At 45.8% G+C, this 24,982-nt stretch overlaps 5 protein-coding genes across 5 annotated transcripts; 1 reads left to right on the top strand and 4 right to left on the bottom strand.

Annotated features, from left to right (window-relative positions):
• Window positions 1-581: 581 nt before the first annotated feature.
• Window positions 582-3,779, bottom strand: LOC128709758 (regulator of telomere elongation helicase 1 homolog). Its single transcript, XM_053804780.1, has 5 exons — window positions 3,582-3,779; window positions 2,666-3,526; window positions 1,308-2,597; window positions 764-1,229; window positions 582-691 (listed from the first exon to the last, which is right to left on the bottom strand). The coding sequence occupies exons 1-5, from the start codon at window positions 3,777-3,779 to the stop codon at window positions 582-584; spliced, it is 2,925 nt and encodes a 974-aa protein (XP_053660755.1).
• A 950-nt stretch (window positions 3,780-4,729) lies between these two features.
• Window positions 4,730-10,592, bottom strand: LOC128719584 (putative vitellogenin receptor). Its single transcript, XM_053813213.1, has 4 exons — window positions 10,538-10,592; window positions 10,265-10,450; window positions 8,591-10,096; window positions 4,730-8,514 (listed from the first exon to the last, which is right to left on the bottom strand). The coding sequence occupies exons 1-4, from the start codon at window positions 10,590-10,592 to the stop codon at window positions 4,730-4,732; spliced, it is 5,532 nt and encodes a 1,843-aa protein (XP_053669188.1).
• A 789-nt stretch (window positions 10,593-11,381) lies between these two features.
• LOC128710170 (activating signal cointegrator 1 complex subunit 2) lies at window positions 11,382-13,770 on the bottom strand. The gene is made up of 5 exons (XM_053805215.1): window positions 13,753-13,770; window positions 13,613-13,690; window positions 13,354-13,511; window positions 12,898-13,288; window positions 11,382-12,830 (listed from the first exon to the last, which is right to left on the bottom strand). Exons 1-5 carry the CDS (start codon window positions 13,768-13,770, stop codon window positions 11,382-11,384), a joined length of 2,094 nt encoding a protein of 697 aa, XP_053661190.1.
• Window positions 13,771-14,243: 473 nt separating this feature from the next.
• On the top strand, window positions 14,244-17,499 carry LOC128711833 (protein FAN-like). The gene is made up of 7 exons (XM_053806722.1): window positions 14,244-14,257; window positions 14,321-14,759; window positions 14,823-15,008; window positions 15,072-16,402; window positions 16,543-16,671; window positions 16,849-17,315; window positions 17,399-17,499. The coding sequence occupies exons 1-7, from the start codon at window positions 14,244-14,246 to the stop codon at window positions 17,497-17,499; spliced, it is 2,667 nt and encodes an 888-aa protein (XP_053662697.1).
• A 706-nt stretch (window positions 17,500-18,205) lies between these two features.
• Window positions 18,206-20,771, bottom strand: LOC128707279 (synaptotagmin-16). The gene is made up of 7 exons (XM_053802234.1): window positions 20,696-20,771; window positions 20,424-20,585; window positions 19,589-20,280; window positions 19,004-19,513; window positions 18,787-18,930; window positions 18,478-18,642; window positions 18,206-18,414 (listed from the first exon to the last, which is right to left on the bottom strand). The coding sequence occupies exons 1-7, from the start codon at window positions 20,769-20,771 to the stop codon at window positions 18,211-18,213; spliced, it is 1,953 nt and encodes a 650-aa protein (XP_053658209.1). The 3' UTR covers window positions 18,206-18,210.
• Window positions 20,772-24,982: the final 4,211 nt, after the last annotated feature.

The raw sequence follows: 24,982 nt of genomic DNA, 5'->3' as shown, positions 1-24,982 counted from the left end.
TGGGAATTGAGCGTCACTTCGATACACGAAGTTTCCTGTATTTGCCAACTATTATTTTTAGGTTACGTTTTCCCCTCAAATTGAAGACAATATGTTCCATCTTATTTGCTTATAGCGTAGATACTTATATAAAAATAATCAGATCCAGTAGCTTTTAACAATTGGATTTCTCGCCAGATCTCAAACGTTCTTCAGCTGATTTATTATTCATTATTACCAACACTTTTCTAGCAATTATATTTTAGGGCAATGAGAATAATATATGTCTTGAACACATTTTCATTTCAGTCTCCTTTGTAGTTTATTTTCATGGAATCATTATTTTACTGGCATAACAACAATTCTCGCAAAAGTTCTGTAGGTCTCATAATACGACTTTCAAACCATGAAAGTTCTTTTTGCATTAATATTATTTGTCAGCCCAAGCAAAAATGAAGATATTACCGAACTTAATTGTTAAAACTAGAAACACTCTATGCATTCTTGTACCAGTTTTGTCAGCAAAAGAGACAAACAAATATGGAAAATTATCTGAGCTAATCGTGAGGAACACATCCCTGATGATGATATAAATTTATTGCTCACAGCAAAGCCCTCAACCCGCTCGACGTCTCAACAGGTTGCAGCGTTATTTGTTCTATCCGTGCATCGAACTGTTGTTTGTGTTCTGGTTTAACAAATCTTCGCATCGCTACAAAAATATAATAACAAAATTTAGGTCACTGTCGATTAAATTATCAAAATGTGGCAAATATCTACTTACCCTTTAACAGATAGAACAACGATGGATTTTTAAAACATGAAACCATGCGCTCCATGAAGGCCGAAAAATTACTGTCCCTGTTGTATACGACCAGCGCCTGCAGGAACAGCTTATAGTCTGCTGCGTCGAGTGAAAATTTCACCTCGCGGAGGAAGTCTACTCTATTTTCCGGTGCTACTCGTGGTTCCTGTCCTTCGGACTTGTCTTTCTCAACTTTCACTGCTGCGTCCACTGGGATCGGCATATTTTCCGTTCCGGTTGGTTCGGTTTTAACGAACTTCTGCGGTACAAGCACTATTTTACGCTTCTTTCGCGTCACTAGATCCATTTCGGAGAATGCTTTGGTTGATTCTAGCACCTCGCCGTCATCCTTCCGTTCGCGTTTGTATACCGTAACCAGTCCGCTGCTGCTAGCTCCCTGGTCGTACCGTGTTTGTGCGGTATTAGGCGTCAGGGGGTGCTTATCCTTCGGATCTTGCAAATAATCACTTATTCGAAACTTCTCTCCGTTCGCTGTATTCTCCCACGGTTTTTGGCCGGTCGCTTGCCCAGCATGAAGCTTCTCCGTTTCATCATTTTCCACCTTAATCGTACTAACTTCCCGCACTCGTGCTGGTACGTCTAACTTTGCCATGGTGCGAAAGAAACGCGCCATTTCACCAACTATCGTGCCGAAGTTGGGCGCACTGCGTCCCTCTCGCAGGTGGGCATGTATCCACGCGGATAGCTGCGACTCCTGGCGTGGATTTTGGAACCGCGAATCACACAGCAATATCGCACCGAAATCATGTTTGTGGCGTATAACGCGCCCGATTGCCTGGTTCACGGCACGGGACGCTTCTAGTGCGTACCATTCGTTCCCGGGGATGAGCTCATTTTCGCGCGTACGATTCATGTCGAGATATTGCTTCTTCAGTATCACACGCGCATCCATCATCGGTGGAAAAGGTAACCCAGTGATCATAACCGCACGCCCGTTTGCGTCGGAAAAATCTAACCCTTCCGATACCTTACCCCGGCATACGGCCATAAAAATGGAACCCCGGGCTGCCGGGTCACGCACCTTCGCATAATACTCCGACATCGTCGACAGAAAGGAATCTTTGCCGCGCGGTTCGGTGAAAATCGGTTTGATGCGGTTAATTTGCGCCCAGATGCCGCTCGCTTGCCAGTCTTCCGAGCATTTGTTCAGCATCGGGTAGGACGGGAAGAAGATAAGCAAGCCGCCCGGTATGATCGGACACAGGGACAGTACCGTCCGGCCGAGTGAAGCAATATATTCCGGATTGGAGCGATTCTTGAAGCTCGAGTTCAGCTCCATCCGATCCGGTCCGTGCGATATTACCTTCACGTACACCTGGCTCCGGTCGATAATGTGCGGATTCTCCAAAGTGACCGTAACCGGCATGTTGAGCTCGCTGATGAGCGGTTTCAGTGGTGCTAGCGTACCGCTGGTGAGTATAATACTTCGTGCACCGCTATCCAAAAGCTGTCTCATACCGAACCCGGGGTTGAAGCACCAAAAGTTGATCACTTTGGAGTTGGATTTTGCCGGTGCTTTAATGTTTTGCTTCGTTGCCGTCCAACCGTCCGCACGTTTGACGTTGCCCTTGGTTGATTGTTTCGATTCCTCGTGCTCTATGTGCACACGAAAGCATTTTTCAACAGACTGCCGGTACTCCGGACCATTACCGGAATAAACCACCTCGAGGAAATCGGTCAGCGACTGGAGACCGGCACCACGACGCACGAAGTTGTTCGACATGGCGGTAGTGAGGTGAGTGATGACCGAGTTAACTACTTTTAAAATCACATTAACGTTGCCGAACTTTATCTGTGCAATATACCGAGGAAGTCAATTAGTCCTTTGAGATTTATAGGCCAAAGAATTGCAATACTTACGTTCGCCTTCTCAAGCAAATCGTATATATAAGTGCCCGGATGCGTGGTTCCTCCTTGGGAAAACATAATGGAAATGTCATCCACCGCCTTCTCCAAATTAAGCAAAATTTCCTTCAGCAGCACTAAATCGTCCAGCGTAAAGTCGAGCTGCTTTTCCGCATCCATCGTGCTGGCAGCTCCACCAGAATCCATAAACACCTTGATGACAGTGGACGTGTCCTCGATCGCTACCGCAATATCCGACGACCGTAACTGTGCCGAACCGTTTTCTTCGCACATTTTCTCCACATTGTGTGCCTCATCCAGTATAATGACACTGTTCTGCAGCGTTAGACCGTTCGATTTACGTGCTTTGGGATCTAGCAAATAGTTGTACGGCATAAAAATTACGTCCGCCTGGTCCACCAACTCTTTTGCTAGGTAGTACGGGCAGGCCTTTATCTTCCGGCCGACCGTGACAAGATCTTCAATGTCCAGCACCGGTACGGAGGTAACGTCCGACCGATCCTTCGCATACTCTACTCGGTTGTAGAAAGTGCATTTACGCGTTTTCACCTCCTCACGGCACAGGGTTGTTTTGATGGCGTTGTTTTCCTGCTTTGAAATCTCGCCGTGTATGCACAACTGATCGCGGGAACCGAGTATCACCGCACGCACCATAAGGTAGCTAGTGTTTTTTAGCTCCTGCATTGCTTGGGACAACTGAGAGTGGGTGCGGGATGCATATATTATTTTCACCTTCGCATCCCTGTTCTGTTGCTGCAATGCCTGTGCCTGTTCCGGGGTAAGATTGTTGTTTTTCATATTGCTCAGCTCTGGCAGATGGAGTGTATCGAGTGTTTCAGAACGGGCCTGCGATAGCTGTGAATATTACGGGAAATTAAACAAACGCTACAAGTATTTTCCTGTACCTTACCTTAGACTTCATTGACACCAACCACGCCAGGGAAGAGCATAGCAGGCTTAGCGTTTTACCAGTCCCCGTGGGGGACTCCAAGATGCCATTCGTTTTATTCTGCAGGCATTCAATCACTTTGGACATGTAATCTTTCTGCAGCTGGTACGGTTCGAACGGAAAGTTCACCGGTACACCGTTGATGATATATTCCGGCATGGTTTTCTTCACTGTTTGTTGATGCTACCAAAACTAAAGAGAATTTCTTCGAAAAAAACACCTCCGCTAATTTGATTTTACCTTTTAAGCGTACACATGCACTGATATCACGAAAGTTCGCAATGCTGGTAAGCGAATTTGAAGAAGCGTTACCAAAAATACGATTTACATCGTCGCAACTTTACGAGGAATTTTATGTTACGAATCGCGCTCTTTTTAATGACAGTTTGACATGTTGAATCTTGTTGGGACAGGAAGATATCACCCGCTTGGACAGAACCCTCCAAGACAAAGCTAAAATATTGGAATGAAGAATTTGGAAATCTCCACATTTTCTTCCCTTCCACAAATTACATAGGAAAAATAAAGCTTTTTTAAGTCTTCTTGTAGCGATTCTTTTTTTACCTGTTGCTGGATAAGATTGTGGCAGCCTAGTTTCGACCAAGATGTATACAGTTGTTTGGGATTATTAGCAAGAATTTCAGGAATAAATGTGCAAAACATACCTCGTTAACCGGATTGTTAAAAATATAGTTAAAATAACGCTCAGTTTTGAATAGTTTAATAATTTTTTAAACGTTAAAAAATGTTTTGAGAATGTCTCAAATTTGACCATCAGAACGATTACAGTGCTGCTAAAAGAGCGCCTTTTTGTATGGGCCTGATCTGAAGGGTTATGGCGGACAACATGCTGCTGAGCATCATCTGTTGACATCCAAGCAACCTATGAATTTCACAGTTACCATGCGTTGAATGTTGAAGATACTAAAAATCCTAATTTGTAGCAATAGAGCGAAATTTCTTTCAGTTTTTGGTGCAATCCCATTAGTTCTCTATACAAACCAATTTCAACATGTATTACTGTATAAGTTGTGTGCGTGTGTCGTAGCTTACACGAACTTTATCTTAAGCTCTTGAAAGGTTAAAACAACCTTTCTTGGTGCCAGTGATTATACTATTAAGCGTTCGTTCAAATCATCACCACAATTGTAGTAGCACGGTACATCCGAGGCACTGATCGTGTTGTTCTGGGTATAGCTATCGTTTTCATAACCATCCGGAATGCTGGCGGCACCATCACCCTCAGTACTATTCGCCTGGAAGGTAAGTAAATTTGATCCTGTCTTGTACAGTTCGACCTCTGAAATGTCCAGCGTGCTCAGTTCGGTGTTGTTGAAATGTATGCTAACATCGAACTTATTGTTGCAACGCTGCCTGTAAACGTAAAACCCTATAGCACCTATTCCCACTATTAACACAGCGTACATCATAAAATGTAATAAGCTAGCCAGAAAGCTGTTTTCTTCATTCCCGGGTGTACTTTCGCTCACTGTCCGTGATTCTTCCTGCGGCGCAACGCGATACGGTTTCATCGGTCGCATCGTATCTTTAACCTCGGGGCATTTGTCACCTTCTTGTATTTCGAGTCCATTTTCGCAAACGCACTTACCCTTAGCTTCTTCCGGTATGCAGAGATGGGTACAGTTGTGCAAGTTCTTCGCACACCAATTCTTAGCCATCGGTTGCCGAGATTCCTGAACCAGCAACACATGTTTCGATGGCGGAACGTTCACATTAAAACGATCGCACCTATAGCCGGCAAACAGTTGACACTGTCCTACGGTAGCGGACGCTTGATTTACGATAAGTGCCTGATTTTCAAACACACTCAGCTGCTGCGGATGGTTCAGTATGTGTGGTTGATCACGGACGAGCACTTTTAAATGCTGACCTAAGTAGTTGACACGACACAGCGTGTTACCGCTCAGCTCGGTGTAGTAAAGCAACTGACTTTGAGGATCCACAGCGACGGCGGAAATTAGTCCCGGTTGTTTGGTAACGATTTCCTGCAGCGTACCGTCCAGCCTGGCTTTAAATACGATCGAATGCGGTACCTGGAAAATCCATGAATAAAGCAGCGAGTAAAACATGCACTTGTTCACTGGATCTACCGCTAGCGCCTTGACGAAGTTACGCTGCGTGAAGGATATTACACGGGCGCAGGCTGCCCGCTCGAAGTTGCACACTTTGATGGACGGTTCCGCGACATCGACGAAGTAAACGTTTGCCGTAATCCAATCGACGGTTATTTTGTCCGGTGTGCCAACGCTCGTCATCACATTCGTTGCGTTCGTCTGCAGATTCATCTCGTACAGTGCGGCACTATTCTCAGCCGCAAAGTAAAGCTTCTGTTGCCGGATGTCCATATCCATGGTGATGATTCGACTATCGTTTGCCTGCAGTAAAGTTTCGATCAGTGGTGGATTCACCGTAAGCTTCCGTATTTGATCATATCTCGTGTACAGCACGTACTGTGGCTTGCCAATCGCTTTGCAGGATGTTTTGTCCGGCCGTAGCATAAATCCTTCGTGGCAGGAACACCGGTACGAACCCTTCACATTGGTGCATATCTGCCCGCAAGGCTCTCTTGTTTCACATTCGTTCAAGTCTACGCAGGATTTCTTATCGCCCGCCAGCTGGTACCCATCCAAACAGTCACAGATTGAACCGCTCGGCGATTTCTGACATATTTGAGCGCATGGCCCAAGCCCACCAAGACAAGCTGATGGGCAATTTCCTTCCTCGTCGTGTCCGTTCGAGCAATCGCGCTTACCGTCGCACAGTAGAGCCATTTTAATGCATTCCCCCACTTTGCACTCGAACGTATCTTTACCGCAATCGGTCGAGTGTGAGTTCTCCGGCGTTCGCATACTGCTGGTACAGTTGACCTCGTCCGACCCATCGTTACAGTCGATGTCTTTATCACACCGCCATTCCAAACGGATGCACTGACCATCATCACACTGGAAATCTCGTATACCGCAATTGGAACAGCCTGTCTCATCTTCACCGTGCGGACACTCAGCAGAACCATTGCAGCGTACGGCGATATCGAGACAAGTGTTGGACTTGCTACAATGAAATACTGTGGAGTTGGTGTAGTCTTCCTCCTTACACTGTCCCTCCCGTGCACCGTCCACGGGGCAGTTTTCCTCATCAGATCCATCACCACAGTCATCGTTCCCATCGCAAAGTACGGACTGTTTGATACAAAAACCAAGCGCACACCGAAAGTAACCCTCGTGGCACTCTACCTTGGCGGGATGGCAGGTTTCATGCTCGTCGGAAGCATCGTGACAATCCGGACTACCGTCGCACTCCCAGCTAGCAGGGATACACTGCCCATCGTTGCAACGGAACATATCCGTCGGACAAATGATTGCCTGGTCGTGCTTGTTCGCCAGCTGCGTACAGCCCACTTCGTCAGAACCGTCCGCACAGTCTAGTGTGCCGTCACACCGGCCAGTAGCATCGATGCAGAATCCATTCGCGCAGGTAAACTGATACTCGCTACAATTCGCGTACCGATCGTAACCGTCGCAATCCGCTTCATCTGATAAATCGGCACAGTCGTGCTGCTTATCGCAGCGTTTTTCCATCGGGATGCATTTGCTACCGTCTGTGCAGCGGAACTCGTTCCACCTGCAGTTGGCCGACATTCGTGCCTTGCCGGGATCACAATTCTGCTCATCGGATTGATCCTTACAATCGACATGTCCGTTGCAGCGCATTTTCAACTTCAAACATTCACCGGATTCGCACCGAAATTCGCAGTCCGCGGCATCGATACAGTGTTTGTTGAGTGACGAATTGAACACCATGCCGGTGGGACAAACGCACGCACTAGTGTACAGCCCGCCGGGTACGCAGATATGTGAGCATCCACCATTGCTCTTCATGCACGGATGATCGTGCCGTTTAGTCGGTTGGGTCGCTGCGATCGGTATGATTTCGGGGATGGTCATGTTTGGCGGTAGCTGGACGATTATTCGTTTCGTTGCCCCAACGTTATGTTTATCGGACCAGTACAACCGCTGCGATCCGTAGCACGTCCAAAACAGCTCGTTGCCAATGATCGCTAGCGATACCGGTTGGCGCAGATACTCACGGAACAGATGCCGCGTGTCACCCTCGTAGCTGGTAATTTCGATCCGATTCCTTCCCATGTCGCTCCAGAAAATGGCACGCAGATCGTGATCCACCGCAAAGCTGATCGTACCGTTGCTGCCGAGCCTGTCCTCGATCACATGCGCGTGCGGTCCCCGTCCCGTCATATCCTGCCGGTCGATGTGCGTATGTCCGGTACTTGATCGCAGCGCAATAAACATTTTGCCAATCTCCGGTAAAAGTGCCAGCGCCACCGGTGCATCGTCGCCTAGGTAGTGCTGAATGATAGATCGATGTTGGGTCTGCAAACTATATATCACAATAGTCGACCATTTGGCATCCGACCAGTACAGCGTGTTGCTTAGGTAGTCGAAAGCCAGTGCTGAGATCATTCCGATGCCGTCCGATACGAGCCGTCTAGTGCGCAGTGACGCCAGCTCCACCGTGTAGATGGCCTTCTGCTTATTGTCCGCAATAAACACCTCACCGTTAAGGCTGTTGAACGCCATCCGACTAATGGTGGAGAACAGCTGTTCGCCCCGGCCCGTTTCATGGCGCCCGAATGGATGATGCTTCAGCGTTACCAGATAGTTACCGATGCCGAGTAATATATCTTGCCGTTTGGCGACATTCACACAGCTGTGCTTATCTCGGTGCAACTCCATACCCTGCGGGCACGCACACGCATAGGTGGTATTAGACGTTAACAGACAGAGATGTGAGCAGGTATTATTCAGGCAGGCATGGTTGACTTTAGGCTGCACGCTAGAGTGATAGACGTGTACATCTGAAATTATGTCCCAAAAAGAGAGAACAATATTACAACTGTGTTCATGGAAAGTTAGCCATACACGAATACTTGCCGAATATCATACGATCGCGCACAAGTGTTTGACGAGTCTTGCCGGTGAATTTATCGCACGATTGTATGCTTTTGGTGTCCCAGTCCGACCAATACAAGCGATCGTTAAACACGGCGATCGAAAACGGATGCTTTAGCACATCGGACAGTACCACCACACGATCGCTGCCGTCAAAGTGCATGCTCTCGATGCGCTTCAGCTTCGCATCAATCCAGTACAAACGATTGTTGGGCCAGTCGAGCGTTAGCCCGTTCGGCCAGTGGATACCGGCACTGACCACGACCGTCTGCTCGCTACCATCCATCCGCGCCTTACCGATCATGGCATTGTTGCCCCAATCGCTGAAGAAAATCGTACCATTTTGAGGCAATAATGCGAGACCACGTGGTTTGTGCAGCTGGTCCTGTATGATCGCTTTGCAGTGGTACCCATCGCTCGAACACACGGCAATGTGCATTTGTCCGCTGTCGCTGAAGTATATGTTACCGGTTAGCCAATCTAGCGCCAAATCCTCGGGTGAGATCAGCCCGGCAGTGAGCAACAGTTGCCGACTGCTGCCATCTTCTAGCGACCTCTCGATGGATTCCGTTTTGTGGGAGATATCGGTCCAGTAGACGTGCATGCCGTCGTATGATACTCCGATCACTTGTGATAGATCTTTCGCAACGTAATACTGATGCATCGACGTAAGGTACATTGCGCCGACAGCTTTCTGCGTGGTGTACAGCATCAACGCTTCGGTCCCGGACGATAGTTCACACGTTCGCCCGTCGCGCATTAGATTAAACTGATCGATGCATGTACATCGGAACGACCCCGGTGTATTGATACAGCCCTGCGAGCATAATCCATAACGATCGCACTCGTTCACATCCTGACACTTGCCCGTTACGGCATTGAACGTGTAGCCAACACCGCACAAACATACCGCCTTACCGTCCGGCATAACCTTACAGGTTTGTGGAGCACATTTCAGCGTTTTGCATGCATCCGATTTACAGTTCGGGCTTTCGTCACTACCATCATCACAGTTGTCCGCACCGTTACACACCTGCGCCACATCGATACAGGTGTGATTGTTGTGGCACTCGAATTTCCCATGCTCCAGTGTACAAGCGTGCAGGCAGTGCTCTTCATCCGACCCGTCCCCACAGTCATCAACGCCATCACATACCCACCCGCTAGACTTCAGGCAGTGCTTGTTGTGGCAAAGGAATCCTTTGCACTTTGCCGCTATATCGATACAGCCAATGGTTTCATCTGACCCGTCCAAACAATGCTCGGTACCGTCACACACAAGATCTGCCGGAATGCAGGCTTTATCCGTACAGGTAAACTCCGCTTTACTGCACTGCGGTGCCCTGTGTGGTACTTCGTAGTTATCACAGTTTTCTTCGTCGTCTCCTCCCAAACAGTCTCTTTGTTTATCGCACCGACTAGATCCACTAATACAGGTACTGTCGTGCTTGCAGCGATACCAGAACGGTTCTTTACAGAGGTAATAATCTGTGAGGCAAAGCAAGGTACATTAGAAATTGTGCTATTGGAAATACTGGTTGTAGAAGCTTTCTTCAATAAATAACGGCCCCAAAGATGATTGAACTCAAATTCAATGTGAGCAAGAGAGCACGTCATTAGTGACCATATCAAATGGATGTATTATAAGTGACTTACCGCATCCAGATTCATCGCTTCCATCGGCACAGTCCTGAATATCGTTACAATGCCCTGTCGCCGGTATGCATGCACCATTATCACATTGAAATTCGTGTGAATTGCATGATTTAGACGAGCTCTTTTCCAGCAATGCGTGCTCTACATGCACTGTTACCATAAGGAGTACTACTAACATCCTCATATCTGTGGAAAATGGTATCAAACAAGTCACGAGTCTGTGCAAAAAACTCCATTTTCTTCACATGAAACACGTGCCGTTGTAGAACTTACTCATACTAAGGATATTTCCTGCACGGTGTAACATAACCTCGTTTTTTGGTAGCATCCTTTTGCTAGCTCGAGCCAGCCAGCTAGCAGTGAAATAAGGACTCAAAATATGGCAAATTGTACTACTTATGCTAAACTCCACATTCTTCCAGATTTGTATCTGTGCAACCTTATAAACGAATAGAACAAAATTTAGCAACACTCACAACGGACGCACAACCACGCGGACGACAGAAAGGAACGGCTGCTGGAACAGAACTAGTCTAATCGATCTGTTGTAGCTTGTTGTACTAAAAGAATCTCGAATCTCGATCCAAAATGGCCACAAGTTGTAGTTTTTTTTAGTGAAACGATCAGTATTGATCGATTATTCTGTATCTACATTCATACATTTACAAAACAAGTGAATCGGATTGCATTAGACAAAAATTTAAGTAATATTCTGTTCCTGATGCCGATTATGTCTGGAATTAAAAACGAAGGGTCTTCATAAATACATATACAACTCTTAACATCAATCTTCATTCATTCCGTTCGGATAAAAATGAAAAATACATTGAAATATGCAAAAATATTTCACATTACCAACAATCCTTTAGATTTTGCTTGTTAGTATGTACTATTACACTTACATTAAACTAAATCGCAACTAAATCTAAATCTAAAACGAACATCATACACAATTTAGAACACATGGAGCAAAACAATTTTGATAAATTCAAAAAGGTACATTCATCAACCAATTCATCGCGCCGTCCCAATCAGAATGATTCTCATTAAATTGAAAAGAATAGAATTTCATTGTTGTGTAGGTAAATTGTTGCAAAAATAATAATTAAGAAGAACATTACGATGGCAACATACCACGATTCCGTTTATAGCTTGCACCTTGCTTTCGGTTGTGATTGCCACTTAATGCTTTGTTTTCGTTCTTATGCCTTCGATTTAGCAACACTTTACTATCCTGTCCTTGGCCTTTCGGTTTACCACGTACATCTGCTTCCTTCGGGCCGGATGCCGCGCTGCCATGGCGCCGAAGGTACTTGCTGTGTAATTTGTCCTCATACCGTTTTCGTGCCAGTTCCGGATTTTCGCAGAATTGATTTTGGTTCGCTTCCTGCTCATCTTCACTTTCGTTTTCGCTATCGCTTTCATTATCAAGTACCTCATCGACGAACGTGTTCCGAGCATCCTTGGATAGCTTTACGTGACGTGATTCACTTTCGGTCATCGCTTCGAACGAATCATCGTACTCATCATCGTCCAAATCATTTTCCGCGATCAGGTCAAACTGTCGGTAAATGTGGCGCACCTGCTGTATGTGGCTTTTGTCGTCCAGCAATGCATTTAGTGATTTCGGTTGCCCAGGCATGCCCTTTCCTTTCTTAATAATTCCCTTCACCTTGTCATTAACCATCACGTCAAACTCATCGCCGTCGTAAACATTTAACCGGTCAATGCCGGTGCGAACGTAGAATTCATCAAGAGGATCAATGGGAATATGCAACTCTTCTTGCCCTTCTACCGGTTGCGATTCCGAGTTTGGATTTTCCTGCTCTAGCAGTACACTAACAGCTTCCTCAACGTTATCATACGAGCAAACGACTTTGCGAATTTGTGCCGCTTCTAGATGAGGTAATAGTTCCATTATGTACTGTACATTCTGTTCGATTCTTTGCTCGATTTCTCGCTGCTCTACGCTCACTTTAACTTCATGATCAGTGTCCTGCTCAGAGTTCATGATCGAATGTGTTTCATGCACGTCCCTATCCTTTGCGTATGCATTCTGTATAAAGTCATACTTTACTTGATCCACAGATTTATAACCTAACTGCACAATTGCCAAATCGTCCTCGATGTCATACAGAGTTTTATAATCTCTCACAAAAATATTGTTTGCAAGGCACTCCGTGAGAATGCTTATAAATTTATCCGCAGCAAGTAAGCCATCGTCTGAATTTTCCAATATTCTGTTTAATTGAACGCATAATATCGAACGGAACGTTTCAAGCAATTCAACACGCATATCATTTAAATTGTTTAAATATTGAGAATGCTTGTTAACCTCTTGAATATTTCGGTACAGGACGATTATGACGTTATCGTAAAAGTTACTAATGGCGAATTCTGCGTTCATTTCGGAACATATCTGTCGAAGTGGGGTAGAAATTGTTATCAATTGCACCAGCACGCTGCTGCAGTCCTGCGCATACAATGTTAAATCATTCAGTGTTGCTTCTGAACTATTTGCTTCAGATAGTTCCGATTCGCATCGAGTTTGAATGATAGTAAACGCCTTTAAGAGAGAACGAAACAAACATTTTAGTAAATTTACTCCTACAAAATATTGTATTCATACTTACGTTCAACAGGTAGCTTATACCCTGCTTTAGATCCTGAATGTACTTCGGCTGAAGGTTTAGAATGAATTCAATTATTCGCGAAATTTCTGCAATATTATCTCGGCTGTAGATTGATATTAAATCAAACAGGAATGGTACGGTAATGATGAAATGTTTGTACACAAGTTTGCCGTAAAATTCCGGTTCCATCCAGCATGTATTACTTTCGCGTAAAGTGGTTAGGCGGAAGATTACCTTGAACACGAGCGCATGGGCGCCTGTGTACAATGGTAAAATTCGTTCATTATCCATAGATTTTAGTACCGGAACGAGATAGAACGGCAAAGCATTCTGCATAAACGATACGATACTCTCGAGTGTCGTAGTGTTGTGTACGATTGTGGACCAGAATCTAGAGAGCACATTTAACGTATTAAAACAATACATGGTAATGGGAATGCAATGATCGTTACTTACTTGTGATACTCTAGATTTAACAGATGTTTCATATCTTTTATAAACCATTCAGTTTCGTTTGTCCATTGTTCCAATATTGCATCGCTTACGCTTTCTTGACCATTAACTAGGAAGGCCATGTACTTTGTAAAGCATCTTGTATCTTTCCAAGTGGCGTGCTAAAACAGAACGAAAGAATTAGTTGTACAATGTACAATGATAAATAAAAAATGTACAATGCGATGTGATATCGCAGAAAGCGACAGAAACATGCACTCACCAGAGCCGGAATGCTACGTTTTACACCATTATCAGAGTGAGTTAACTTCAGTGTGTTCAAAGGAAGCCCAGAATCCCTCTAAAAAAATAGTTAGTATTGTAAAAACTCTTTCATGAAGACGAACATTGCTAATACAGTACCGTGTCTGTGTTTGCCATTTCTAGGAATTTACTTTTAAAATATCACTTTTAATTCTCTTTTTGGTTATGATAAAATTAATGAAATAATAATTGAAAACACCTCCGTGTTCCTTCGCGGATGCTTGTTTTCCATCGTGGCTCATGTTGATTGCGTTGCGCAATGTGACCGTTGGTTTTGACATGACTTAAAAGCTTGAATATTGTAACAAATAAGGAAGGAAATGAATATATATTTTATAATATTGATAAATAATTGCAATATGATTAATTTTAAAAGCCATTCTATTGAAATTTTAAAGAAAATGAAGCGAAAAGTCAGCTGCAGTAGTTTACAAATGTAACTGAATGTGAACTGTCAACAGCTGCAGCCGAACCAATGACAGGTGATTGTTATTGTTATTCATTAATCAACTTCCTACCGGATTTGTGGCAGATAACCTTTCGCTGCTCTCTCGTTGATCTGTTTGAGGGGTTTTTTTGCGCCTAGAATAATGGAAAAACAAAGGTACCGTTGTGATTCATACAACTAGGCATTGCTTTACCATTAGTAATCGGTTCTATTTTTCAGATTCTCACTGCTGCTGCTTGAACCGAACGAGATATACTTCGAGGACTTTTCGGTGGACATTGTGAGGGAAGATTTACCACCGAACCTGGATGTAGAATTCCAAATGAGTGGGCGATTGAAGATGTGTTCCAAATCGCTGGTATTTGAGGCGAAGGGAAGCAACAGTATTCCGTTGATAAAAATCATGTACAAGGACTGCATAACGATCGATCGGCAGGAAGACGGCGGTGCCTCAAATGCCGACTGTCAGCGACTTTCGATACGGTGTAGACAGCACATAGAAATGCTGAACCAGAACCAGATTCAGCCGTACCGTTTTATACAGAGGGAATGTACGTTTCTTTTCCATTTTCACTACGCTAAACTCGATGAATGTCTGCAGCAAATTTGTCAGTTATACCGTGCCTCAACGTTACCGTCTTACGAACAAAATAGTATGGTAAGTTAAAAGTGTTTCCAATTAGTTTGTTGCTCTTATGCCTTTTCATTTCCTTTAACACAGATAGCAACGATAGTATATTCGAGGCATAGTCGTGTTAAGTTCAATCCCTTATGGTTGAACAATCTATACGAGCGAACGATATCTGATTTCCAGGTTGAAGAAATAAATCCTCTCATCGTCAACCCCGGACGGTTGCTTATCACAAATAAGTTCATATACTTTCAGTACTACAATAACATCCACACGGTATGCTTTACCACGAGCAACTGTTATATCAAATACAACTAAAAGCGTCATATTTTGTTTCAGAATCCGGTCCTGAAGGTTTGTATAACATGTATCACCAGTTTTTCCAAACATCGGTATCTATTGCGTCAGATTGGATTGAAAATTCGTTGGAACGAAAAGCAATCAACCGAAGGGACAGATCAGTGCCTTTACTTAGTGTTTCGCAATCAAACTGATCGTGATGATTGCTGGAGAAGTATTAGCGGACAGCCGGACTACGCTGCCACTGAACAAACCCCAGAGAGCATGACATTAAAATGGCAAAACGGTCTTGTTTCGAATTACGACTATCTGCTTTACCTGAACAGTCTCGCCGACCGGTCATTCCAGGATTTGACGCAGTATCCAATTTTCCCATGGATATTAACCGATTACAGCTCGAGCGAGTTGAATCTCAACGATTCAACCGTGTACCGTGATCTCGGCAAGCCAGTTGGTGCATTGAATCCAGACCGCTTAGAGCGGCTCCGCATGCGCTTCGAGGAGATGCCTGAACCGAAGTTTCTGTATGGTTCACACTATTCCACACCTGGGTTCGTGCTGTACTATCTCGTGCGCAAACATCCAGAGCTGATGCTTTGCCTGCAGAACGGCAAGTTCGATCATCCGGATCGAATGTTTAATAGTGTCGCGGATGCATTCAACAACTGTCTGAACAACATGTCAGATTTTAAAGAGTTGATTCCGGAGTTTTACGATACAAATCAAAAGGGAGACTTTCTGCTGAACAGTATGAAGATAGATTTTGGTGCCCGGTTTGATGGTTCGCCCGTGAGTAACGTTGCACTGCCACCGTGGGCGCTCAACTCATCGGAACGGTTTGTGTGCCTGCTGCGGGAAGCACTCGAATCAGATTACGTCTCCGCCAGACTGCACCAGTGGATTGATCTAATCTTCGGCTATAAGCAGCAGGGAAAGGCTGCCCTCGATGCGGACAATGTGTTTTATCATCTGTGCTACGAGGGTTCGGTAGACCTTGGGCAAATCAACGATCTGGCCGCCCGTCATGCGATTGAAGTGCAAATATCAGAATTCGGACAAATCCCCAAGCAACTCTTTCGTACCGCACATGTGTCAAAGCTGCTAGCAATCCGGCCAGCGATTGGAACGAGTACCCAAATGGTCATTCAGAAGGCTGCGGAGTACTTCTCTCACAAGGACGTTATCACGGCCATTGCCGTGGACAGGACGGTCGGGAATATATTCACCACCAGCAAGGACGGTACGATGACGTGCTACAGCCTAAGCGAGAAACGAAAAATACGGAGCGTACAGTTGAGTGGATTGCCAATTAGTTCGGTGCAGATTGCGAACGACCGTTCGATCATATTGGGTAGTTGGGACGATACGATGTACGTACTGACAGTAGTTGCGCAAAACAAGATCGGCCGAATTGCACTCAGAAGCCGTTTCTGTTTGATCGGTTATTTTAATTTCTTTTTAATGCATTCCTTGGTTTTGTCGCGTGTTTTCTTTTCTTTCTACTTTGTAGTTTAGTGTATAATTTTGACTTCGGTAAGATTTCAAACACCATACAAGCACACGACGACGCTGTTTCATGCATTTCCTACGTACCGTTTTATGGATTGCTAGTGTCCGGTAGCTGGGACTGCAGCTTGAAGTAAGTTTCTAGTTCATCTGTTCGTGTGTGAACGAAATGAAATCATAGTTTTTAGTTTTCGATTTCATTCTGCCTACTGTTAATGCACAACATAGTTAATTTTCGGAAAAGTCTTAAACGTTGGTAAAATAAGTGATTACATAATTACTAATATCCGACCGGTTGTACCGATTACAGGATTTGGAACAAGTATCACAACGATTCGGTGATTGGATATCATGTGCTGGAGGAGAAGCTCGTTTCCATCGATACGTACGCCGGCGAACGTATGAAAATTCACGTCGCTGTCGGTTTGCAAAATGGTGAGCTGCTGCTGTACGAGCTCGATGCGCTCACCATTAACAAGCCAACGATCTACACCCGGGACAATCACAAGCTGTTGCAAAAACACCGTAATGCCGTATGCGAGGTGAAGTTTAATGACAAAGGAACGCTGATTGCGTCGTGCGGGGAAGATAGGAATATATACGTGACGGACGCGGACAGTACCATGACGATTTGTCGGAAGGAGCTGAATGAGATAGTACGATGCCTCTGCTGGACACCGGACGGCAAATACTTGCTGATGGGCGATCGTACCGGGCAGCTGCATGTTTGGAACATGCTGCAGGGAATGGTAGAGTGTGAAGTGAACTTGCATAGCGGTATGTGCAGGATTTTCTAAAACTTTCTCTATAACTTGTCGCTGATGAACTTATTTTCTCTTTCTCCTATTTATGTTTTCCAGCATGCGTGTACCGTATCGAATGCATCGATGATAAGCGGATAGTAAGCTGTGGAAAGGATGACAATAATTATTGTATCAAGTTGTGGGATATTGCCACGTAACAAACATGTGATACCTCTAGTAGTAAGATTGTGTTTTTTTTAATTAAAATGCCATCACCAAATGTCTGTTACCTTGTAAAACGAACATCGCGTTTGGTTATGCATTATAAATTCAATATATTTTTTAAATTTCCGTTTTATATTGACGCATATGTCGTGCATTTGATAGATATTGCAAAATTTAAGATCAAAATGGCATAATCGTCACACTTTTGATGATTTACTTTGTGCAATTCGACCATAATAATAAAACCTTACCGAGATTATACTCAGTTTTTATATTGAAGTCATTAATAAAGACAGATATTAGAGCGATTGTACCACCTGAGACTCAAATGCATTTGTTTGGTTTTTCTCAATTGCATTAATGTTCACAACAAACAAGCGTCTATTAGCTTATTACCATTTTAATAAATACCATGCAAACTTTGTTTTCCGACGGAGAAAGTAAAAATACCGATCGTTTGACAAGGTTCATCACATCAATAATTGGATTGAATATTAAAGAATGAGATAAAATAGGCTTGCTGGAGGCCTTTTCCAATATTTTTTTTTGTCCAATTTGTTTGTTTGTTTTGTTTCTTCTCACGCTTCGTTTCATTGAGCGTGTTGCAAATTCAAAAACCAATTTGTGTTCCCTCCGGCCGGCGCCGCCGTGCGATTAGGCGAATGTTGTGCGCGGGGCGTCGCTCGTAAGGGAGTGGATTAAAATCAGGAATCGACCAGAACGTGCCAGCGGGTAATCAGCTCGGATCGGGAGCTCGATTCGCGCATCTCGTTCCAGTGTATCATTTCCTCCGGTCCGCTCGAGTTGAGCCCCATGCTAAACCAACCAACCATCTCGTTGCGCTTCATGTTGCGCTTGGCGTACACTGACACGATCAGCGTCACATCGTTCAGTTGAAACAGTGCCACCTGCGGGGAAACAGTGAGAAGTAGTTAGCTGTGGTCGGTGATGGTGGACAAGCCTTGGTGTACCTGGAAGATGAACGTTTCCTTGAACAGTGGATTCGATTGACCGCGCCGTGTGGAGGACTTGGCTCGCGCAATCTCCTGGCCCATGCTGCTTACCAGACACAGTTTAACGTACGTGTCAGGGACCTTGGGCAGAGAATGGTTTCTAAAATGGCTTCCTTTAACAATCTGAAAGAGAATTGGAATGTTGGTAGTACCGTGTACTAATACCTCAATAGCTTAAACACCCAAATATAATGGGAAACTTCAATAAAACATCTTCTGCAGTTCGAACATGAGGGGTTCGGATGCTCTCAAGTGTTATTCGCTTACCTCAACGGTAAGACGTCCGGTAATGCCATTGTAACCTAAACCAAGCAACAGCTCCGGTACTCCGCCATGCTGCATGGAAGTGGTCGATCCCGCACTATCCGATCTCGCAATGCTCAGTAAATCGCTCGTGGAAGCTGTATCCTGCTGGGTGAGATTTTATATAACACATCCACGTTATACCACCTGTATAACAGGCTGTTCGCCTGCACCAACTTACCGAACTGGATGTGCGTGGTTCCAGCGGGAGCCACAAGTTCGTCTCCAGCTCCAGATCGATGTTGGCAAAGCTGACGATCGTTTCCCCGATCAGCCGCTCGCGGCGCATCCTCTCGCACCCATACACGCGGATGCGCAAACCCATAGAATTGACCTCCTCCGGGTTGACACGGTGCAGCAAGAAGCTCTCCATGAACTGTGGGTTCTCGCCGGAGCGGATTTTGGTTTTGTGCTTTTGGCGCTTGGCCGGCAACATTAGCAGGCGGACCTGCGTGTGTGTCAGCTGGCCCTTATCGCCGCGGGACGAGATGCCACGGGCCTGCAGCACGTGCACGGTCATTTTGCGCATCGGTGCGTCATACAGCAGCGATATCTCCAGCGTCCCATTGGAGCCAGTTGTCGAGGCGGGACCTTCAAAACTAGCGGCGGTGACGGCAGCATCACCGTCCGATTTGAGTGACTTCAGGTCACTGGTATCGTAGAGTGGTTCATGCGAAAACACTAAAATACACTGCCAGAACGATCGAGACGGTCAGCAAATGGTAACGTTAAACCGAACATTAACAGACATCTGGGCCTTACTCACATCGTTATTGAGACTCAGTACATCATCCAGGCTATCCTGCTGTGTTAAAGATGCCTGCTCAAACCCGACAACGGCCGATGCGGTCGGTGCGCTTTCCTCCGGAAACGTTTTACATTTCAAATTGTTACGCTCGCCGGTGGCGGTCGGTACGTCGGCATCGAAAGCGATACCGACGCTACCCACCTCGGTACGATGGTTCGTTGCCGCTTTGGTCGGTTTCTTTCTGGAGGCCAGATCACGCTCATCGCTTTCCTTCGTCAGCTCCGGTAGCAGCGACTCGCTCTTGAGCTTCAAATCCAGCGCACCTGTAAGGCAGCCCTCCAGCGCGGAGTTCCCGCCGTTGGTCGCCAACCGGTCGTTGCTGACGTGCGCATCCAGCGACAGGCGCGTGCTGTAATCCAAGCTCACCTCGTTGGAGCTTCCCGAGCTGCAGTCGTTGCTGGAATGGGGCATCCCGATCTTGCCACCTTCGGCCATCGCCAGCGGATCGCGCGACGAGTGCACATGCTTGCAACCGGACAGAATTTTATTAAAGCTGTTGAAGTGTGGCGTGTGGTCGAGTGTGTTTTCGTTGGCATGGTAGCAGGAGATGCCGTTGGTGTAGCCGTCACCGCAAGGTTCTAGCTTCAGCCGGCGCAACGTTTCGTCCTCCGAGTCGGAACTGTTATTGCCGTCGTACGCGAAGCGGTTCCCTGCAAGACGTTTGGGCAATAGAAGATAATGATGGCACTATATTTCGGACGATTTCGTACTGATGCACGAGTCTTTACGAACGAACGGTTGCAAGCCACCAGTGTCAACTCCCCAGGGACTGGTTTTGGACATAAGTACTTACGAATTCGGTGGAATGTTTTCTCCGATATAAGATGCTCATCAAATGGAAGGAACGGTGGTGCCGTACCGAAGCATCGTATCTTATTGACATACAGGAACAAAACCAAGACGAGTGCGACAAATCCCAATGCTAAGCCAAAAAATGTTGTAAGTTCCATATGCGCTACAGTGACAAGACGTGATAGACAGATGGGTGGAAGCAACTGGTTAGCGAAAGGATGTCAACACATCTGGGATATACCTGCGTGCTGGTTGATCGCGCCCGTTACATACCTTGCAGACGATCGGCAATATTCATGTCGTTCATATCTAGCTGGTTGTCGATGCCACTCTCCATAAATTGCACCATCGTTGTAGGGGTGGACCTTCTGCCCGCTCTAAGTCATTCCGCATTGGGCTCCGTCCGGAGGCGTTCGTCCGAGACGGGGCGAAAATAGTCGGTGGCGCGTTAGCACCGTACCGGCAACGCTCGCGTCCTTTACGCTAAACTGTCCGCTACGCTGATTGTATCCACTTGCCAGTGCGTGATTGCCGTTTGCCATTTACTCACTGAAAGTGAACAGGGCCACAGTTTGACAGGATGTAAATTTTTTATGTCGCCCCATAGAATGTCCCGATCTACTGCAGGTTCAGCAGAGCGAGGGTTTATTGTTTTTTTTGATTTCACGTAACCGTGTGCGAAAGTTCCCAATTCACCTACCAAAACAGGAGCTAACTTACTCCAGACGCGCAGGGCCCACTGTTTACAGTGCGTTTGGGTGTTGCACGTACATTTTCTCTGCTTCCTTATTTGTACCTCAGAAACCGTACACAGGATATTCGCATTTTCAGCGAATGTTGATGCATACTAAAGTGCGCCGGCGCAACCCCACCGTCACGAATCTGACGTATCCTGCAAAACAGCAAGGGGAATGTTTATGGCACCTTTGTTTCGCTATTGCGTTTCCACAGGACATCCGCTATAAATGGGTGCCGTTGTGAACTGTGCTTACATAGGACGTTGCCATCCCGATGCTTCTCCTTACTACGAATGAACGAATCCTTACGAATGAACTAAAGCTCACGTGCGGTTCATTCGCGGAAGCTTTTGGTTTATCCGGCGAATAAAGCTCATCACAGCAGGGCGAAAGCTTCAGTAAGGGCTTAAACGTTGCCAACGGTCGGAGATGTTTAGTCTGCTAACGGACAAACGAGAGAAGGGAAGACATCAGAGTTATTGACAGTTTATTAGTATTTTAAGGGGCAGCTCCGTAGTATATTGGTAACGGCGTCGGTTTTCTCAAGAACGGACCGGACCAATAATCCCCCGTACGCAGAATTTGACTATCCAACTACGGGTAAATGAAGTCACAGAAAGCCAGAAATGGAGGACCAAGACACCACCTCTTCTGAGGTTTTTGTGCCGATAAAGAAGACGAAGAAGTATTTTTAAGAAAAAAGTGTATGTCAGTTAGATTAAGATCATGAAGATACCAAGATATAAATCTCTCTATAAATATAAATAAATACTAAGATCTCTCTCTCTCTCTCTCTCTTCTTGGCGGCGTAAGAACCTACTAGGTCGAGTCTACCATTTATGGCTTACTAGGCTTATTTTACCTCGTAACCGGATAGTCGGTCCTTGCTACGGGGGATTGATTCGGATGGGATTTTGGTCCGGTCCGTTCGTGTGAAGACCGGTGCTGCTACCATCATGCCACTGAGCCAACCCCCGATAAGACTCATATACTTATTGTAGATATTAAAGATACATGAATTTTTAAATCCATAATGGCGGCCCGGTGGCATGATGGTAGTGGGGCTGGTCTTCAAACGACAGACCGGATCAAAATCCCATCGGGACCAAACCCCCGTACCCAGGACTGACTAACCAGCTGCGGGTAAATAAAGTCAAAGAAAGCCAGAAATGGTAACCCCAAGACCACTCTTTTGAGGTCTCTAATGTTGTGCCGTTAAGGATTATTCCCTTATTAAAATTCCTTGAATTGAAATTTTAAAATAAAAACTTTTAAATTCCTTACCAGTTTGCTAATATGAGTCAAACGATTGTAAAATATAAATGTTCTCTAAATCTCTCTTCAGGTGTCGAATGAAGTTTTTTTTTACATTCTGTTTTTGTTAGAACATTTCCGCCTCGGTAACGACTTACTTTACCACGTAACCGCGTTATTAGTGCTAAGCGGTTCGGATGGGATTTTGGATCGGTCCGGCCGTGTGAAGACCAGGCGCCACTACCAATACACCACCGGACCGCGCCCAGATGTCGAATGATAAAGTGCATACGTATTGCCGTGCGTTATCTCCTTGTCAATCTCATTAACCCCGGTCGAGCCGGGTCAGTGGAAAGGATGAAACTTTTTATCATACTCCAACATTTTCATCAATGTCCCATAAATAGTAACATTTTACAATGTGTGCCGGCCACCTCCCAATGCGGAAGGTGTCGTTGGTGTGCCAATGTGACAAATGTTGGGTGCTGTAATCTGTCTCCATCCTCTTGATAGATAATCCCACCGATCCTTCAGTGGATCTCAGAGCTGTCAACCAGGTTTTGTTCCATGGAGTTGACGCGGCTTGTGCGGCGTACAGAACAAAAGGGCGTCCGAAAATTATTGAACCATAATGGGAACCCAAATGAACAGTGGACCCCGTTAGCCTGTTCTGGGTGGTGTGCTTGGACAAAGGGCATGGAAGTATAGCCGATGTTCCGGGTGTGGGGATTGAAGGTTGTAGTAGAATTATGAGAATATTCAATCAAAGAGCTGACTACCAACCATAGACGCATACACTGAGTATGTTTTAAAGACATAAATAGGCAACAAATTTATGAGAAACAAACGCAACTTGAACTACTGCGAACCAGAGCACGGTTAACATTACCAGCAATGAACCTAACGTTACGTAGTTGCGAACGACCGCCGTATCCAATGTAATGCTGTATTCGGAAGAGCGTGAAGTGCTGTGAAACAGAATCGCCAAGCATAAAACACAGCATCCAGTGCATGTCGTACAGGGCCAAAGATTATGTACGAAAGCGTCGGAATTTATAACGACGGGGTAGCAGGCCGCCACCAATCAGCCACTATTTATATTCGCATGTTTGAATGTCGTGACCATGTAGCGCATTCCGGCACAGGACAGACAAAAAAAACGACCACCACGTAGACTATAGCTACAAATGGTTATTATACGCAGTGCGCAGAAGGCGCCCACCGGTAGGGCAGCCGTTGGGCGGAACGCCTCCACCGGCGAAACACAACATTTCGCTAGTCTATCCGAAAAAGGCACTTTAGCCCGTTTTGCGGCCATTGTGCGCTTGTTCTCTTACTGTTATTAAATGAAAATGTACGGTTTTTTTTTTTTAGAGGATCGGTCTGCCTCCAAAAATCCCACCTCCTTGCCCCCGGCCCAATGGCCCTTTTTTTGGTGGAGCCCGCCAGGGCACTGTGGGCCATATAATGTACAGCCTGCCTGCCGGCACGGATAGCACATCCCCGCCGTGGTCTCTCGCTCGTGGAAACTGTTTCGAGTTGACTGTAGAAGTCCTTGGACCGTACGGCGTCTGTTGAAACAGTTCGCTTCGCTTGGCGGGCACAACAAGGACGACTCCTTCGTTTGGGCACGCCTTCTTTTCCGACCGGGCGCGCCATGTCTTACTGCCGCGCGGGAGCGCTAGCCGTCTCGCTCGGGTCCCGCTGCTCCAAGCTCATCTTCGGCGGCTGATCCAGCGGAGCGCAAGTAGATAAATACTGATATTCTGTTGCACGGCTATTAAACGCTGCGGCAAGCTCGGCTGCTGGATTTGACGTTGGGGCCGCATTGTCCATGATGGACGCCCTGTTTTGCCCTGTTTTTGTGGGGAAGTTTGTGGCAGTTTCCTTTTTTCCCCGTGGGTTTGTTTACCTGCTGCATTTACTGTAACACCAGCTGTATGTTGCCGCAATTCTAAAGCACTGTCGATGGTTGGCATTTTCGGCAGGATATGAATGCGAATACATGCAAATAGGGCAGCTTTGCTGGCGTGTCAACCACACTCATATGTATACATTGATGGAAACGATAAACCTTCCCAACCGCGCTCTCCCAAGCGGTGCAAAACCCTGGAGATGGAAATCCATTTATTGGGAAACGCAAAGAAAAACGATTTCCCACTCAAATGTTGCTTAATAAAAGCATGCCCCGGCAGGACATCGGGCATATAACATCAGCCTGTAGTTATTGTTTTTGTACTTAACCATCCCCCCCACACACACACAGACACTGCAGTATCTCAAGACAACGTAGTTTTCCACTGCTTCAGCACAGTGGGTGGGTTCGAGACTTGTACTTTGTTTTTCTATGTGGCATTTCTGGGCTTTTCGATACGTTTAAATTATCTACAAATGCCACTCCTCTAAAAATTTGCTCAATATCCTGCACGCGTACGAATGTCCCTGGTAGAGTTTGATCGAGCCACCGGACGGAGTCACCAGGTACCAGGTCGATCGAAGATTATCATACGGAACGCTCCGTACACCCCATCCTTCAGCCCCTGTGCCGTGTGTACATTAACTTGTCTTT

Source organism: Anopheles marshallii, chromosome X (assembly GCF_943734725.1).
Source record: "Anopheles marshallii chromosome X, idAnoMarsDA_429_01, whole genome shotgun sequence".
NCBI classification, from domain to species: Eukaryota; Metazoa; Arthropoda; class Insecta; order Diptera; family Culicidae; genus Anopheles; species Anopheles marshallii.
This window is presented reverse-complemented; position numbering and strand designations above follow the sequence as displayed.

Coding starts and splice junctions, on each gene's coding strand:
- LOC128719584 (XM_053813213.1), bottom strand. CDS start 10,592: ATGCTACCAAAAAACGAGGTTATGTTACACCGTGCAGGAAATATCCTT. Junction 10,097..10,264: donor AAGCGATGAATCTGGATGCG/GTAAGTCACTTA, acceptor TTTGCCTCACAG/ATTATTACCTCTGTAAAGAA. Junction 8,515..8,590: donor GCGCGATCGTATGATATTCG/GCAAGTATTCGT, acceptor ACATAATTTCAG/ATGTACACGTCTATCACTCT.
- LOC128709758 (XM_053804780.1), bottom strand. CDS start 3,779: ATGCCGGAATATATCATCAACGGTGTACCGGTGAACTTTCCGTTCGAA. Junction 1,230..1,307: donor AGAAGCTTCATGCTGGGCAA/GCGACCGGCCAA, acceptor CAAGATCCGAAG/GATAAGCACCCCCTGACGCC. Junction 692..763: donor GTTGTTCTATCTGTTAAAGG/GTAAGTAGATAT, acceptor ATATTTTTGTAG/CGATGCGAAGATTTGTTAAA.
- LOC128710170 (XM_053805215.1), bottom strand. Junction 13,289..13,353: donor TTAAATCTAGAGTATCACAA/GTAAGTAACGAT, acceptor TGTGCTCTCTAG/ATTCTGGTCCACAATCGTAC. Junction 12,831..12,897: donor GTATAAGCTACCTGTTGAAC/GTAAGTATGAAT, acceptor TCTCTCTTAAAG/GCGTTTACTATCATTCAAAC.
- LOC128707279 (XM_053802234.1), bottom strand. CDS start 20,771: ATGGTGCAATTTATGGAGAGTGGCATCGACAACCAGCTAGATATGAAC. Junction 18,931..19,003: donor AACCACGCACATCCAGTTCG/GTAAGTTGGTGC, acceptor AATCTCACCCAG/CAGGATACAGCTTCCACGAG. Junction 18,643..18,786: donor CCGGACGTCTTACCGTTGAG/GTAAGCGAATAA, acceptor ATTCTCTTTCAG/ATTGTTAAAGGAAGCCATTT.
- LOC128711833 (XM_053806722.1), top strand. Junction 16,403..16,542: donor GGTAGTTGGGACGATACGAT/GTACGTACTGAC, acceptor TCTACTTTGTAG/TTTAGTGTATAATTTTGACT. Junction 17,316..17,398: donor TGAAGTGAACTTGCATAGCG/GTATGTGCAGGA, acceptor TATGTTTTCCAG/CATGCGTGTACCGTATCGAA.